Source organism: Gopherus flavomarginatus, chromosome 4, assembly GCF_025201925.1.
Source record: "Gopherus flavomarginatus isolate rGopFla2 chromosome 4, rGopFla2.mat.asm, whole genome shotgun sequence".
Taxonomy (NCBI): Eukaryota; Metazoa; Chordata; order Testudines; family Testudinidae; genus Gopherus; species Gopherus flavomarginatus.
Window position 1 is genome coordinate 55,043,541 of NC_066620.1, and position 17,476 is coordinate 55,061,016.

At 44.6% G+C, this 17,476-nt stretch overlaps 1 protein-coding gene across 1 annotated transcript in view; it reads right to left on the reverse strand.

Moving 5' to 3' along the window:
- Positions 1-288: 288 nt before the first annotated feature.
- LOC127048699 (calpain-8-like) overlaps positions 289-17,476 on the reverse strand; it is a 46,890-nt gene continuing 29,702 nt past the window's right edge. Inside the window, exons 11-20 of the mRNA XM_050948528.1 lie at positions 16,423-16,634; positions 14,786-14,822; positions 12,757-12,822; positions 11,658-11,715; positions 10,651-10,715; positions 7,663-7,731; positions 4,143-4,221; positions 3,250-3,366; positions 1,383-1,441; positions 289-528 (exon numbers count right to left, since the gene is read on the reverse strand). Of these exons, the coding sequence (XP_050804485.1) occupies positions 505-528; positions 1,383-1,441; positions 3,250-3,366; positions 4,143-4,221; positions 7,663-7,731; positions 10,651-10,715; positions 11,658-11,715; positions 12,757-12,822; positions 14,786-14,822; positions 16,423-16,634 (786 nt within the window). The 3' untranslated portion in view covers positions 289-504. The remainder of the gene's footprint in view (positions 529-1,382; positions 1,442-3,249; positions 3,367-4,142; positions 4,222-7,662; positions 7,732-10,650; positions 10,716-11,657; positions 11,716-12,756; positions 12,823-14,785; positions 14,823-16,422; positions 16,635-17,476) is intronic.

Consider the following 17,476-nt stretch of genomic DNA (forward strand, 5'->3'; position numbering starts at 1 on the left):
CCAAACCAAACTTCTAGATTCAAATTCAGGATATGGGTGGATGCTTCAAAATCTGATACAAATTTTGTAGCTGACCCTTTCTATCCCTTTCTGTCCAGACCAGCTGTTTGGATCTGAACACTGCTGAATCTTGGAGTGGAGCTGGAATTTGAATCTAAGTTCTGCCCTTTGGGCCTATCTGTGGTAATTGTAATTCATGACATTTCAGCATGACACAAAAATACTCCCCAGGCAGAAAAAAGAAAAGGTTTGTTTGTTTGTTTTTTAAAGTATCATTGCAGTGTTTGTTTTCCAAATGGCAGGGAATCATTTTATTTTCATTTTGGCTTGAAATAAGTTGCTGGTGATTGAAACAGGATTTTTTCTCCCTGTAAGAGGGGAGCAGCAGATTGACAGTCACTCAGATACACAGGAAATAAATATCTTCCAAGTTTCCAGGTATATGAAAATCATAACGCATTTGCAAGAGTCACAGGGATCTGTACTCAATTCAGATGCAACAGCTCAAACCATTGCACAGCACAGCCACTGTGGGAGGAAGAGAAAAAAGGAGTTAGACTGCCTGGAAGGCCCATTAATTGTCTTTAGTGGAATTACATATGGGCCCTGAAAGGAAACTATGGATCCAAACACCACCGGACTTTGGGGAAGATTGGATCGGCATCTAATCTCTTTTATAGGGTGAACCAAAACCCACAGATCCAATCGCTCTTGAACTTTGGAGAAGTTCAGAGCTGGGAGCTGGCTTCAAACTTTGCAAAAACTGGGACGAGAGAATGCTACAAAAAGAGATGCATGATCTTTTTAAACAAACTTGGAGCCAGATTCCTCCGACATCTTAACAGGATATAATGAACTGCCACTGGAATCACAGTGGGGGACTCCCATTCATCCCTCCATTTGGATTAACCCTGTAGAGGAAGGACTGGGCCTCATTACTTTTGCACTACTTTGATTTGAACAATAAAAACCCTCAAAAAAAAAAAAAGACATGAAATCTTAGTTCACCTTCTGCCTGTGCAAGAATTGTTCCCTGCTGTGCATTTTCTAGTGCTTTGCTCCACTTTGAAAGAAGAGAATGAAAATACCCATAAGGATATTATCTCCTAGACAAATGGAGGCATTTTGAATAAATTCTTTCTCGCTGTATGATAAGTGTTCATTCTCTGGAAGAACAACTATTGGTTTAGGAAGGATTTTAGTAAGAGCTTTTTGTCTGAAAATCTCTCTTCCACTGTGGAATCTTCAGTAAGTCTCCTGTTTGAATCGTTATTACATTTGTTTATAAAGCTGATAATGGATTTCCTGAGGAAATATGTTTTAATTGTGACCAGTCATTGCAACAGTTTAACCATAGAGTAGTTTGATGTAACTAGCCTTACCTCAGCCAAAGAGAGCTGGACGACTCCATTCTTGTCTTTGTCTAGGATCTTGAACATTTCTGAAGAACAAAAGAAGGGAAAAAATAAAATATAAGTAACACAGTGTCTGACAAAATATGGAGGCCTCCCACAATGACCTATTCAAATCTGGATTCAGGGGCAAATTCTGAGTCACAATTGGGTAGGAGCATTACAAACCATTTCCCTCCCTTCCTCTTAAGTATCATTCATAAGCCACTGCATGGGATAGCCTATCAGGCGGGACCCACTATGACACATTCTGTGTTCAGAACAGGACAGCCACAAAGCACTGGCCATTTCACATGATATGTAGGGATGCACCCATGAATGTGAGATCTGACCCAGGCCTAGATAAGGTAAACTAGGTGAGATGTTTAGTGTGGGGGCAGAGCACTGGAAACATAGTGCATGTAATCATAAATCATAGAAGGATTAAGAAAAGCGTTTCACCATCTTGAAATAATCCCCAATGGTCAGTCAAATGGAACAGTTAACATTAGCCTGCATTCATTCAAAAGAGTAAATGAGTTCTCCACTTTTGTCAGCCCATCTCTATTAGCAATCCACAAAAAAATCAGACTGTCCTTGATCTATTATTATACTGGGTGTTTCTTCAGAATTTACAAACGGAGGTTAGATGGCTACTCCTTTTCCTCTCTCCCATAATCCTATAGTACAACAGCTTCTTAAGTGGTGGATTTTGTATCTCATCTGATTTTATAGCCATACAAACCCATGAAACTCCTTCACTGCCCCGAGACGAAAGCATATTCTAGATTTCCACTGTCTTCTCAATGTGAACATTGAGTTTATTTTTAATGAACCAAGCCTCGGTACCAGAGAATAATCTGCATCCTTGACCCTTTTACAGACAAAGAGCTTTGAACTGGTGCTGGGCAAACCTTAAATGGGTTTAGAGGTTCATTTGAGATAAATGATTTCTGGGTGCCATTTAACAAGTTAGAGAAGTTGGTTTGGTTTCGGTTTGACTTTCAGGTGAAGATTTAGGCCACTTATTTTGATCAGAACAGATTTCATCTTCCCCATTTTGAAGCTCTGCCATTCTCAGAACTCATTGGAGTTGCTAGATACAGTGTGGACTAGAGAACTGAGGAAAGGGCAGGCCATGGTGGAAAGCCTCCAGCCTGGATACATTTGGTTAGCTGAGCTAGGGATTCCTAACTCCTATTCCCAGTTCTGCCCAGTGGCTTGCTGGTTGGGTTGAGGTAAGTCTCTTAACCTCTCTGTGCCTTCCTTTCTTCACTTCTGAAATAGGGCCAATGTGGGTGCTGTGAAGATTAAAGAGTTATGGCTTGCAAAGGTCAGAGGGACAGATTTTTAAAGATATAAAGTGCCTAAAGATGCAGATAGGTGCCTAGTGAGATTTTCAAGACAGCCTAGGCACCTAACTCCCATTGAAAACCCCACTAGGCATCTATCTACATCTTTAGAGACCTAGTACCTTTAAAAATGTGTCTGTAAGTGCTAGTTTATGGCTAGATTGCACAAGCCTTACTCATATGGTTAAGTATTTACTAACACACATAGTCTCATTGAAGCCAATGATCTACTTGCATAAGTAGGAGATTCTTCCAGGGTGAGTAAGTGCTTCACAGTCTAGTCCATGACTATTGTCTAGAAGAAAGATGATTAAAGTTTGGATCTGGACTGAATTCCTCCAGCTTTTGTCTGGGGCCTTCTCTATTGGTTTGCGAAGCAGAGCCAGTTGTGCTGGCTCCTTTACACTTCCACACAGTGCTCTGCACTCAGCACTCCGATGTAAACAACTTCCTCCCCTCCCAATGCACAGCAGTTCTGCTCAGCAGCTGCGAAAGAAGGAACTTACTAAAGAGGGTCTCTAGGCGGATCATGCAGGCCACAAAGCCATCAAAGTCAATGGTCATCTTGCTGCAGGCATAGCGAAGAGCAATGATGTTTTGCACCTTATTGTTGAGAGTGAAACCTGAAAGCACAGAAATCACTCAAGCAGCAGTTACATACACTCTTTAACGCAGGTTGCACATGGAATTTTGCAGCTGCAGAAAGACGTGGCTGAAGGATCATGGGCTATTCCCCCTAGAAAGGTTGTTGGTCTCCATTATCTCTACTGTGTATTCTCCTTTCTATAGCCCATTATGCTATGGTGGAGAGAGGTGTCATTCTCCTTCCCAAAGCCTTGATAAACTGCATATGTTCCACTTGTTCTGCAGAGTTCCTTAGCCCTATATTCCCGAGATAAGCACCTAATTAATAAGACTTACTGCACTCCTGGGGCCCCAGCCAAACAGCAGCAATTGCAGCAGAATCCATTACCTACATAACATGCTGGCATTGAGTTTTAGGGCTTGATTTAGGCTCATGTTTAATGAGATGTGTGCTGGCCTAATCCAAAGTGCAGGGACCCAACCACAGAAAGTCCACCAAGAAAGAGTTTGCAGAGATACAAATCATCCACAGAAAACCTGCTCCTGCAGGGGGTCCAGAGCTAGCCAGCACCACCCCAGAAGTGGATAGTATGACCAAAGAGGAGGTGTGGCCAGGGGATGGATATATATATATATATATATATATATATATATATATGGGGATCAAGAGGAGAAAGGCAAGTCAATGATGTCACCATGATTATGAGGCTAGGAGGCAGGAGGGATAGTGGACTAGTCAGAATGCCTCAATATTTTCATTTTTTTAAAATACGGAATACCACATTAGGGCATCCTTTCTACACAGGATATTTACCTGCTTCCTTGAGGGCATTTCGCATCTCATGAGCATCTATGGTACCAGAATAGTCTGTATCCACTTTCTTATAGATCTCCTGCAGCAGAAGAAAGAGGAAGTGTGGAGTCTGCCTTTAGCCTGTTAGGACCCCTATCTGATTGGCTGGGAGATGCACTGCTACTGCCAGCCAGTGCATCTTTTCTCTGAAAGTGTTAATGACTGAAGGAAAATTTTCAATTAGTTAATGGCAAACTGTGTCCTGGGAAACCATTCCCAGTGGTCTGGCAGCTTGCCCATCGACATGTTGTGCTGTGGAAAATAGGCCCTTGAGGAATATCCCTCTCACTCAGCAAACACTGTAATATACAACTTCTACTTGGGTAAGCACTTCAAAAGAAACAACAGGCCGTTCTCATAGCCAATTGATCCGCTAGCCAGCTTTAGCTGAGTAATTAGAAACTCTTCTGGCCATCAGCTCAGGGGGAAACTGCACTTGGGGCATGTTTTAATTTGCGCAGGCCATCTAATCATTGCATGCTGGTGACCAGAAGCTATCCAACCTGTGAGGATCTGAGCACCTCCTCCTTGGCTTCAGTGGGAAAGGAGGGAGCTGTGGCCTTCACAAGAGCAGGCCTGTAATGTGTACCATCCCAAAAGTTTATCTTAAAGGGGCATTGTCAAGTAGATTAGGTTCAAACTTTGGCCCTCTTTTAAACAGACTTTGCAGAAAATCCTCTGGATATTAAATTCTCTATCAGAAAAAAATGCAATTTCATGGAGACTGTGACACTGCACCCCATATTAGTCATAGTAATATTATTATGATATAATTGGGCATAATTCTGATGCATTTCATACAAGATAAGTCATGTGAGGTGTGATTGGAACAGTTATGATTTGCTGAATATTATTATCCTATATGTATGCATGTATCATTTCTGTATCTGAAGTTATGAGTACAATAACTCCTCACTTAAAGTTGGCTCGGTTAACGTAGTTTCGTTGTTACATTGCTGATCAATTAGAGAACATGCTCGTTTAAAGTGGTGCAATGCTCCCTTATAACATTTGGCAGCCGCTTGCTTTTGTCTACTGCTTGCAGGAAGAGCAGCACATTGGAGCTAGCTGGTGGGGACTTGGAACCAGGGTGGACCGGCAGCCCCTCATCAGCTCCCCGCTCCCCTAAGCTCCCTGTGCAACAGCCACTCAGCAGGCTATCAATTGCCAGGCAGTTCAGCTGTCCCTCCCCCCACTGCCATGTGCTGCTCCTGCCCTCTGCCTTGGAGCCTCCTGCTTGCTGTGCAGAGGTGGGGGGGAAGAGGGGTGCTAATGTCAGGGTGTCCCCCTCCCCCTGCTCCTGCCTCCTCCAGCTCTATCCTAGTTCCACAGAACTGAGGGGGAACACAACAGGGCTCAGGAGGGAGGGAGCTTGCTGGTAGCAGCTGCTGTTTCAACTTGCTCATCTACTTTAAAAGGCAGTATACTTAGAGCGGGTCAGCATACTTAAAGGAGCAATGCCTGTCTCTCTCTATCTTACACACAGGGTCTGTATCTCTGTCTCTCTCTTCCATGCTGTCTCCTCTCCCTCCATTCATTCTGCCTTGTAGAGTGTGAGGCTACATTAACAATGTGTTAACCCTTCAGGGCTCAACTAAGTGCTAGTTCATCATTTAGCACTAAGGCATTCCTTGGGAAATACCCCACCCTCTGCCACCCTCTGACTTCACCACCTCAACCAAGCTTCACAATCATCATTGCTGTGTACGGTATTAAATTGTCTGTTTAAAACTTATACTGTGTGTGCGTGCATGTGTGTAAAAAACAGCCTTTTGTCTGGAGAAAATATTTTCCCCTGGAACCTAACCTAATTCTTATGGGGAAATTGGATTTGCATAATGTTGTTTCACTTATAATAGCATTTTTCAGGAACATAACTACAACGTTAAGCGAGGAGTTACTGTACTGACTATGTATCTGTATTTCAAATGTAGTTACACCAGGGTAACACCCAATAGGCAAGATGCTTTCAGTCTAGATAGTGGGTGGGGAAGAGCCTATTCAGGTAATGGACCATTAGGAAAAAATAATAAGCCTTAGGAGAAGCTTATCCATTACTTGGTGAGCATCCCTGAGAACACTCCAGACAGCCTGTAAGTAATGGCAGCTATGACTCAGCAAGGTATGCAAGGGCCTGTGATCAGGCCATGTGACTCTGGACTCCAGCTTGGGATGCCTGTGTTTTTCCACAAACTGGTCTGGGAACCAAACTTTGAAACAAAGAGTTTCCGCCATATGCTAAAGCTATATAAGGCAGGGAGTGACATCATCAGTTGTTATTCACTCTCCACTCAAGAGGACTCCTGGAAACAACTGAGGAACAAAGACTGAATTGGGGAAAGTGCTGGATCCAGGCTAAAGGGATTTCTAGCCTGTGTATGGAAACCTGAGAAACCCAAGCTGCAAAGCAAATGCAGCTTGTACCTTGAGAATCTGCCAGACTGCTGGTAGAATCAGTCAGGGTGAGAAACTGCTAATTCATAGTCAATCTAACTAGTGTGTTAAACTTAGTTTGCTTTTTTGTTATTTGCTAGGTAAACTGCTTTGATCTGTTTGCTATCCCTTATAATCATTTTAAATCCATCTTTTGTAGTTAATACATTTATTTTATGTTTTAACCTAAACCAGTGAGTTTGGAGTTTGGGAATCTTCGCTCAGAGGGGGTGTTGCATTTCCTCTCCGCATTGTGGCGGAGGCAAACAGGAAAATACATTCATACTGGTTGGGGTTTGGACCAGGGCAGAATAGTACAGCTCTGGTGCCCTAGACTGGGAAGCTGGGGTTATTTTGGCTGTAGCCTCTCTATTGTTGGCATGTAACTGCAGCTGGGTGTGTCCATACCTGTGCATATGCTGGTGGAAGTGTAAGACCGGGAATGTGTCTGCACCTTGTCACAGCAGCACAGTGAGAGTGGGAACCTAGGCTGGTGGGTCAGAGGGCTCAGTGGTGCCCCAGTTCCAGGGGGCACCCCAGGGGGAACCCTTCACAGAGACATTTACCAAAAAACGCAAACAATATCTATTTTGGTCAGCCCTGCAAAAATAGAAGTGCCTTGTATTCTGCTGCAGCAGGTAACTAACAAATTCTATTCCAAAGCAGGTATTAGTGACCTTGGTGCACAATAATTATGTTACACAGCAAAACAGCAGAGCCATGTTCATTTCAATTGTATTAAAATATAAGAGGTGGGGATGAATCCATGTTTGCCTAGCAGGTTGGAATGAAATCACCAAGCAAAGAGAGTTGTTCAAGCTTCTGAGAAAGTGTTATAAAATATAGAGTGGTGGGCTGAGTTGGAAGAAGAATTGACTGTGTCTCTTTAAATCAGAAATGCATCTAAACTAGAGCCCTGATCAAAATTCCAAACATTAGGGGAAATTGGGACCTGTTTCTGACCTTGGTGGCTTGGACACATCTCTGTTTAAACCTGTATTTCACAGAGCTAGCTGGGGGCAGGGAGACAATGAAATAAGTTAGTTACCAGATATTTTTGAATCTTCAGCCAAAGTATCTTGAATTCTACGAGTCCCAAGGTGCCAGTCCCGTTGGTCTAGGTATGTTAAGGCTCAGTTCAAATTCAGAACGGGTCAATTTCTACCCATATCAAAGAGGAAGAATAACCAGCACTGATAACAAATAAATGACCCATTGCAATGTAGTGTACATTTGTAGTGTACATAGTAGTTTCCATTTGTAATCCACCCATTGGAGAGACACCTGCAGTTTTAAGTTTGCTTAGCTAAGGGTGTGCCAAGAATTCCTGGTCTATCTGCAGTACTGTATTGGATTGTTAGACGGTACTACACCTATTAGATTACACTCCCATTTCATACACAGAGGAGTAACCCAATACTTAGAGCCTTTTTTTAATAGCCAAAATGATTGACTTTACATTGGACGCTCAGAGGCTGCCCTGGTCTATGCTGATTACACCTGTGCTGAGCCAAGAACTTCTGACTGCTAAAAAGAACAAAGAGATTTCAAATAATAAGAGATTCTGAATTAAATTAAAGTTTGTAGGTGACACAAAAACTGGGGCAGTGGTAAATAATGAAGAGGACTGGTCACTGATTCAGAGCAATCTGGATCACCTGGTAAATTGGGCATAAGCAAACAATTATTATAATTGGAGATATATCTATCTCCTAGAACTGGAAGGGACCTTGAAAGGTTATTGAGTCCAGCCCCCTGCCTTCACTAGCAGGACCAAGTACTGATTTTTGCCCCAGATCCCTAAGTGGCCTCCTCAAGGATTGAACTCACAACGCTGGGTTTAGCAGACCAATGCGCAAACCAGTGAGCTATACTTCCCCCCAATATGTGTTTTAATACCACTAAATGTAAAATTATACATCTAGAAACAAAGGATGGTGGCCTTATTTACAGGATGGGGGACTCCATCCTGATGAAAACGGTTTTGGGGTCGTGATGGGTTCAGCTAACATGAACACCCAGTATGATGCTGTGGCCAAAAGAGCTAACAAGATTGTGGGTTGCATAAATAGGGGACTTTCCAGTTGGAGTAAAGAGGTTATTTTACCCTTGTATTTGGCACTGGTGTGACCCCTGCTGGAACATTTTGTCCAGTTCTGTCCCCCATAATTCAAGAAGGATGTTGGTAAATTGGAGAGGCTTCAGAGAAGAGCCATGAGAACGATTAAAGGATTAGTAAACTTGCTTTCTAGCAATAGACTCAAGTTGCTCAATCTGTTTATCTTAAAGTGAAGGTTAAGGTGTAACTTGATTATAGTCTACCTGGTTCTTCAGTCTAGCAGAGAAAGGTATAACACAGGGGTCGGCAACCTTTCAGAAGCAGTGTGCCGAGTCTCCATTTATTCACTTTAATTTATGGTTTTGCGTGCCTGTAATACATTTTAATGTTTTTAGAAGGTCTCTCTCTAAGTCTATATATTATATAACTAAACCAGTGTTGTATTGTAAAATAAACAGGTTTTCAAAATGTTTAAGAAGTTTCATTTAAAATTAAGTTAAAATGTTGATCTTACGCCACCGGCCCGCTCAGCCCACTGCTGGTCTGGGGTTCTGTTCACCTAGGCCGGCAGCAAGTGTCTGGCAGCCAGAACCCCAGACTGGCAACAGGCTGTGCGGGGCTGGTGGCCAGAACCCCAGACTGGCAACGGGCTGTGCGAGGCCAGCGGCCGGGACCCCAGACCGACAGTGGGCTGAGCAGCTCAGCCTGCTGCCGCTCAGAGGTTCCATCTGCCGGCTCCTGCCAGCCGGGATCCCGGCTGCCGGACTCACTCAGCCCGCTTCCAGTCTGGGGTCCCGGCCCTGCCCACATACAGTGGGTACTTACCTTCTCCCTGGTTCTGGCCCATTCTCTTCCCCTCTCTCTCTGCACTGAGCTGAGGGTGAGAGTGCACTGAGCACAAGGCTGGGGGTGAAGGAGCAGGCTGGGTGTTGGGGTGTAAGGTCTGGCCAGGAGATAGAATGAGGGAGGGGGCTCAGGGTTGGGGCAGGAGCTTTGGATGTGAAGCGCTTACCTGGGCAGCTCCCATTTGGTGTAAGGGGTGCAGGTGGGAATGTGCGGGTTGGAGGGGGGTGCAGGAGCTCCTGTTTGGTGCTCCCATCTTTGGCACGCGTGCCATAGGTTGCCAACCCCTGGTATAACACAATCCAATGGCTGGAAGTTGAAGCCAGACAAATTCAGACTGGAAATAAGGGGTAGATTTTTAACAGTGACAGTAATTAACCATTGGAACAATTTACCAAGTGTTGTGATGGATTCTCCATCACTGACCATTTTTAAATCAAATTTTTAAATCCTGCAGCTCTCACTGGCCGGGAACAGCAATCTGCGGCCACTGGGAGCTGCGGGTGGTCATGCCTGTGGACGGTCAAACTGTCTCACAGCCCACCAGCAGATCACCCTGACGGGCCGTGTGCAGCCCATGGGCCACAGGTTGCCCATCACTGTCCTAACCCTAGTCCTCTGGCCATGTGAAGCTCATCTCCCTCAGGAGGCATGCCATGGGACAGGGGTATACAAAGCCTTTCCCCATCACATAGTTCCTCTGATCTTTCTCTGCACCTTTAGGGCTACACTGTGTAAAGGGAGAAGATCATATGACCCTGCAGAAGGAAGTTCACATTGTGCATAACAACCATTGCACAGTTCCCAAGCACACTGAGTGTGTCTATCCTGAGCTCTCGTTGCTGCACTAGGTGTATTCAGGCAGAATGCCCTTGCTGTGCTGCAGAGCAGACCAGCTATGTCTAAAGAACACATTAACAGATGAGAGCCACAAAGCAGGGGTGGTGAAGGTCTGGTCACGAAAGGGTTAATATCTTTGCTGACAGAGCTACTTTTCTGAGTTTATGCCTACAGCAAGTGAAGACAGATGTACTGGGAAAATGGGAAGTGTAAATCTAGCCTTATCTAGTCAAAATTCTTCACCAGGGAGATCTAGGAACTTCAGAGAACAGTGAAGTGACATTTAAAGGATACATCTAAGAGACTGATCATCTCTCTGCAGGTGTTTATGTTGAATCCATCACTTTTAATGTCTACCCCTGAACAAAAAACAGTCAGAAATACTTTAGACAAATATTTTCTGCAGCCCACAGAAATACAGTCCACCCACAGTCAGCATCTGCTATTAGGGCAAATACACTTTCATTGCTACTAACATTTCTTCTATGCACCCCCTCTCCCAATTTATTTAAAAAACAAAGTGAATATTTAGTACAGGCAAAACGGTTTGGATTAAAAATACCGGAGAAGAAAGGCCCGTTTATCCACAGAACATATACAGTACGGGCAGTTGCAGTACATGCTTTTCCCAAACTGCCCTGCCAAGGATCTATGCTGCATCCATTTAAAGAAAGAGAGAGCTTCTGTGTTTTCACTGAACAAAACCGATTCTTTTGTAATCAACGTAGATTACACAGAATACACTATAGTGAACTGGGTAGGGTGCCCTCTCCTGGTAGAATTGGTGTTGCACATTCTGTCATAAATCCTGTACTGCTAATAGAGATTCTCCTTAGCTCATGTGGTAGAGGATTGTGCTTTTGGAGCAGAAGGACCTGAGTTACATCTTTGTTGTCAATATAAGGTTCCAGGAGGCCATGGTGTGCCACACAGCAACACCTCTGGAGTCGTTCTTAGGCATGGATTTCAGACAAGTACCTGTTCAGTTTGTTAGGCTGGATCCAAATGTAGAGACACACAGTGAGCAAGACCCAGTCACTTCTCCCAGGGTGAGCCCTGACCTCTCTATTCGAACTCCACATTCCAGTCCCATTATTTTGAAGTGACAGTTATCTTATAGAAACATTCATTACCCCAAACTGATCCCAGCAGTTTTCCTTTAACATTATTACTTGTTCATGTGCTATCAGAAATGACCATGGCACAGAAATTCATTGTGAACCAAAGAGAGATCCTGTATGTCTTACTTGCAGCATTTGCCTATCAGCCTTGCTCAGTGTGAAACTTCTAATGTCACTTACTATTTGCTAAAACCCTATTCAGAACAGTTTGAAGTTCATTTGCAGCCATTTCACAGTCCTGGAAACAGAAAACAAAGGTATTTCAGGTGATAACATGATTAACGTTTGGAACAAACCAACTGTGCATTCATTCACTGCAATACCCTTACAGACAACTCCACTTCTAATGCTTATCTTAAGGCATAGGACTCTAATGCATGGTCTACACTACAGACCTGACAGCAACACAGCTGTACTGCTGCAGCTGTGCCACTATAAGGTCTCCTGTGTAGCCACTTTATACCGACAAAAGTTTTGCCGACAAAAGTTCTAATGTAGACAAAGCCTGAGACACATCACAGATATTTCCTTATACATAGAATGTGAAGTGCATGGTATCTCAGCTAACCACAGTGTGGCAACCCACTAAATGTGACACGTCTACCAGCAACCACTGACTCAGTTCCTCAACTAAAGAGATTCAGAAATGCATTCAGACTTACGGAAACTGAAAGGGAAGCAACTGAAATTCACCCATCACAACTCAAACAAGCTTCTGTGGCTAAAAATGATGCTTTCACACTTCAAATTGGCCCCAGGTATTTGCTCCTTAAGAGCAAATCTAATGTGACAGCTACAAGCTAGTTTGTGCAGCAGAATTCTGCAGATGCTAAGGTCTCCTATGCAGTAATTAGGAGAGAGTGCAATACTACCCTCCAGCTAACAGATTCCTGAGTCCAGCAACTTCTAACCAACAACAAGGAATATAGTCCTAATAGCCATTAGTACAACACTCCAAATTATGCACCAGCACCAAGTAGCTGATTCCCCAGATAATTTATATCACCACATAGTAACATCACTCACTTCCACCATTCTTAAAAGGATGCTACACCTTGAGAGAATCACATTCTGCATCAATAAGAGGAAATAACGTGGTACAACTGTTCTGTTGTAGGGTACATTAAATTGGACCAAAATGGTAGCTGTGAGTTAATAAAAGGGGAAATCCATTCTATTCTTCGGAAGACTAGATAAACAAGAGACTTGGTACTCAAGATAGTTTTCTAACTCGGTACTAAGATTTCACTGTCTTTTTCTCTCTCTTTAAACCACTCACCTCTCCAGAAAGCTTCTGAAACAGGCTCTTGAACTCCTTATCTATGCCTTTGTCATCAACATGAGGCTAAAGGGAAGAGATAAGCAGTAATGTGTTTTATTATACTAGACACAGGTGTCAGGAAATGGGTGGGTGTGTTTGAAATTGCCAGACAAAATAATTTCCTAAATAAATGGTTTAATTCAATTTGGAAGACGAACGGGGTCCCAGAGCTTGGGTTCAAGTCCGAGCCTGAACGTCTACACAGCAATTTTACAGCCCCGCAGCCAGGGGCGGCTCTAGCTTTTTTGCCGCCCTAAGCACAGCGGTCAGGCTGCCTTCCATGCCTTGGGAGATCCCTGGTCCCGCAGATTTGGCATACCTGCCGCCAAATCCGCGGGACTGGCGGATCTCCCACAGGCAAGCTGCCAAAGGCTGCCTGACTTCCGCCCTCAAAGTGACCGGCAGGCTGCCCCCCGCGGCTTGCCGCCCCAGGCACACACTTGGTGCACTGGTGCCTGGAGCTGCCGCTGCCCGCAGCCCGACCCAAGTCAGCTGACTTGAGCCAGCTGCGGATGTTTAACTGCTGTGTAGTAAAACTGATTGGAAAGGACTCTTGTGTTATCAAATTAGGATCACAAAATAGATGTGGAGAAAATTGTGTTGAGACTGTCTATAGCAATTATATAGTTCCCTGGAGGCTTGCTTTTGAGATGTATTTTGAGATTATTCTTCTTTATGGAAAAGATCACACTATACCAGGGGTCAGCAACCTTTCAGCAGTGATGTGCCGAGTCTTCATTTATTCACTCTAATTTAAGGTTTTGCGTGCCAGTAATACATTTCAACGCTTTTAGAAGGTCTCTTTCTATAAGTCTGTAATATATGACTAAACTATTGTATGTAAAGTAAACAAGGTTTTCAAAATGTTTAAGAAGCGTCATTTAAAATTAAATTAAAATGCTGATCTTATGCCGCCAGCCTGCTCAGCTCGCTGCCAGCCTGGGGTTCTGTTCATCTAAGCCGGCAGCGGGCTGAGCAGGGCCTGTGGCTGGGACCCCAGACCTGGGGGGGGTTCAGGGCAGACGGCTGGGGTGTGGGGGGGGTTCAGGGATCAAGGCAGAGGGCTGGGGTGTGGGGGGAGTGTAGGGCAGAAGGCTGGGGGGGATTCAGGGCAGAGGGATGGGGCTGTGGGGTGCAGGGCGGAAGGTTAGGTGTGTGTTGGGGTGTGGGGGGTTCAGGGCAGAACACTGGGTGTGTGGCGGGGTTCAAGGGTCATGGCAGAGGGCTGGGGGCTATGGGGGACAGGGCAGAAGGCTGAGTGTGTGTGTGGGGTCATGGCAGAGGGCTGCTCGACTCGTGGGAGTGCTCCCAGCTCCCTGCCCTGAGCGGCTCATGGCAGGGGGCTGGAAGGGATGTGCCCTGTTCCACCCCCTTCCCCAAGGCTCCGTCCCTACCCCTCTCTTGTCCTCTACGGAGCTGCGTGCAGGCTGCCGCTCTTCCCCCTTCCCCCTCACAAGGGCCATCAGCTGATTGGCACAGGGAAGGAGAGGGAGAGGGGCAGGAAAGCACGACGCTGGGGAAAGCAGAGAGGGGGGGGGAAGCTTGGCCGCCGCAGGACCAAGCTTCTGCCTCCTGCCCCTGCAGGGGAGAGAGGTAGGCGGGGGAGCTGAATGGGGCTGGGGGCTGGGACCATGGCAGGCAGCCGCGTGCCACTCAAAATCGGCTCGTGTGCTGTGTTTGGCACGCATGCCGCAGGTTGCTGACCCCTGCACTATACCATGGTATTATATTGTCCTTGCGTATATGTATTCTGAACTGATGCACTATGGCTCAGTTACAAAATTGCATAGGCAAAATTTTGCACCAAAAATGCACATGAAACCTGTAAACCAGATTGATAGGAGAAGGAGGTTTTCAATTACAGGCCTTCTTTACATGAATATGGTTAGATACTCTGATTTCAGCTCAAGCCAACAGCAACAAAATCCCAAATCAAATGTCTGCTTGCCCAAGAAGCTGTTCATTTAGACCTAACTATGGCATTTACCTCATATGGTTTTGCAGCCACTACATCACCGATTTCCCTGAGGAAAAAAAAATAAAGACATGACAGTCTAGCATTGGCCTGTAAAATACTTTACAAAGTAATGGATTCTTGTATAGCACTGCGGTCTCTAACATAATAACTTGAGCTTTTCTGTCTGCAGTAATCCTACCTCAGCACACATAACATCACTACATTTTTAAATCCAGCACTGCTTCCATGTACACCAGATGACCTGTTCTCTTGCCGTGTATTCAGCCTCTCTAGCCTTTTCCTTCTACTGGCCAATTTGTGTGACATATATGCTTGAAGACCATCTTCTCCCTCACACTTCTGATCCTTTCTCTGAAAACATCTGCTCAATGTGCAATGGCAGTCAAAAAAGCTAACAGAATGTTAGGAGCCATTAAGAAAGGGCTAGATAAGAAAACAGAAAATATCATAATGCCACTACATAAATCCACGGTACACCCACACCTTGAATACTGTGTGTAGTTCCTACCACCCCATCTCAAAAGAGATATATTGGAATGGAAAAGATGGAGGACAACAAAAATGATTAAGGGTATGGAACAACTTCCGTATAAAGAGAGATTAAAAAGACTGGGACTTTTCAGCTTGGAAAAGAGACAACTAATCGGGGATATGATAGAGGTCTATAAAATTGTTATTTACTTTCTCCACACCACTCATGAAGTGTTATTTACTCCTTCACATAACACAGAAACCAGGGTTACCCAATGAAATTAATAGGCAGCAGGTTTAAAACAAACAAAAGGAAGTACTACTTCACACAACACACAGTCAACCTGTGGAACTCCTTGCCACAGGATGTTGTGAAAGCGAAGACTATAACAGGGCTCAAAAAAGAATAAGTTCATGGAGGATAGGTCCATCAATGGCTATTAGCCAAGATGGTCAGGGATGCAACTCCATGCTCTGAGTGTCCCTAACCTCTGATTGCCAGAAGCTGGGAGTGGATGACCGGGGCTGGATCACTCGATAATTGCCTACTCTATTCATTCCCTCTGGGGCACCTGGCATTGGCCACTGTCAGAAGACAGGATACTGAACTAGATGGACCTTTAATCTGACATAATATAGCTGTTCTTATGTTTCCCAGGGTGCTTTTTGACAAAGAACTATTACTCTGTCAACCGGAGGTGGTGTTCAGATACTACAGTAGTGGTGCACTAGAACACAGTTGACGACCCATTGCTCTATAATGTGGGATGGAGCACCCACAGAAAAAAAATAGTGGGTGCTCAGCACCCACCGGTGGGCCCTGCCAATCAGCTCCTTCCCCCCAACACCTCCCACCCAGTGTGGATCAGCTGTTCAGCGGCAGGCAGAAGGCGCTGGGGGCAGAGGGTGGAACAGGGTGGGAAGAAGCGGGGTAGGTGGGACCTTGAGGGAGGGGTGGATTGGGGGTCAGGCTTGGGGCAGAGTGGGGGTCGAGCATCCCCAGAGAAATGAGAGAGTCGGCATGTGTGTGTGGATGTATTGACTTTGTGACACAAGTAGCCCTTGAGTTGAGGGCATTCATGGTTCTCAAGACTTCCATGTAGTGTGGAACTTTCCACCTTGTTCCTTGCATGCCTCACTTTGAGCAGAGAGAGAATTATGAAGAAGATACATACTGAGCTTTAGTCTGTTTCTCAGAGAAAACTCGAAGGCAGAACTCTCCATCTTTGAAAGGCTCGAATGTGGATGGCACAATGAGGTACTCTCCTTGGGGCAGTTTGAGACGGCCGGAGACTTCGCGCAGGTTAACATAGGTGTCAGATCGGGCTACTGGCCGGTGGGTTGTGAAGAAATCTCGGCTCAGATGGATATCTGTGTGATTTTGCAGCTGGCAAAAATAATATTCTATTAAAAATCAACTGGATAAAGTCACCAGAAAGCCTAATTTCCCAGGTTCTATTTCATTGTTTAAAAGCCATCCCCAGAACTTCATGCTAGCTGGAAGCAATATAACCTCTGAGTGAGGGAGACAAGCACGAATGTTCTGCCATATCAATATAATAAACAAACCCAGCACAACAGGCTGAACAACAGAAAGGGGACGGTGCTTAACTTGAGCAGGATCAAACTTTTTATATGTCTCTATAAGGTCTGTGAGACAACAGCAAATAGTACCATGTTAATGTGGACTCAGAGCTGAACAAATTATTTGTTGTGAATAAATTGTTCCATTAATTTAGCACTTTTCCTTTTCATGAATTGTTTGTGAAAAGACTTTGATTTTTACAAATGTATTCAGCCTATGAGGTGTTTGCGAACTGTTCACTTTGACTATTCACGGCATGTGATTGGTCACATATGGCTGCCAGCCCTCCAGGATTGGCCTGGAGTCTCCAGGAATTAAAGATTAATCTTTAATTAAAGATTATGTCATGTGATGAAATCTCCAGGAATATGTCCAACCAAACTTGGCAACCCTAAAGTCACATGCCTTTGTTTCTGCTCCCTTATTGGATGGCTGATATTTTTTAATCAGGAAAAGTGAATAGCAAACACTCTTGTTGTCATATGACTGTGGCATTTATAAGCACAAAACAGTCAAGAGGACAAAACCCCAGCCATGAGAGTGTTCATGTATAGCAACCAGGGACACAAATATGAACAAACCAAATGGCCATTCAGAATTCACACAGATGTTTGGTAGCATTGCAGCTCTAGCAGCCATACAGT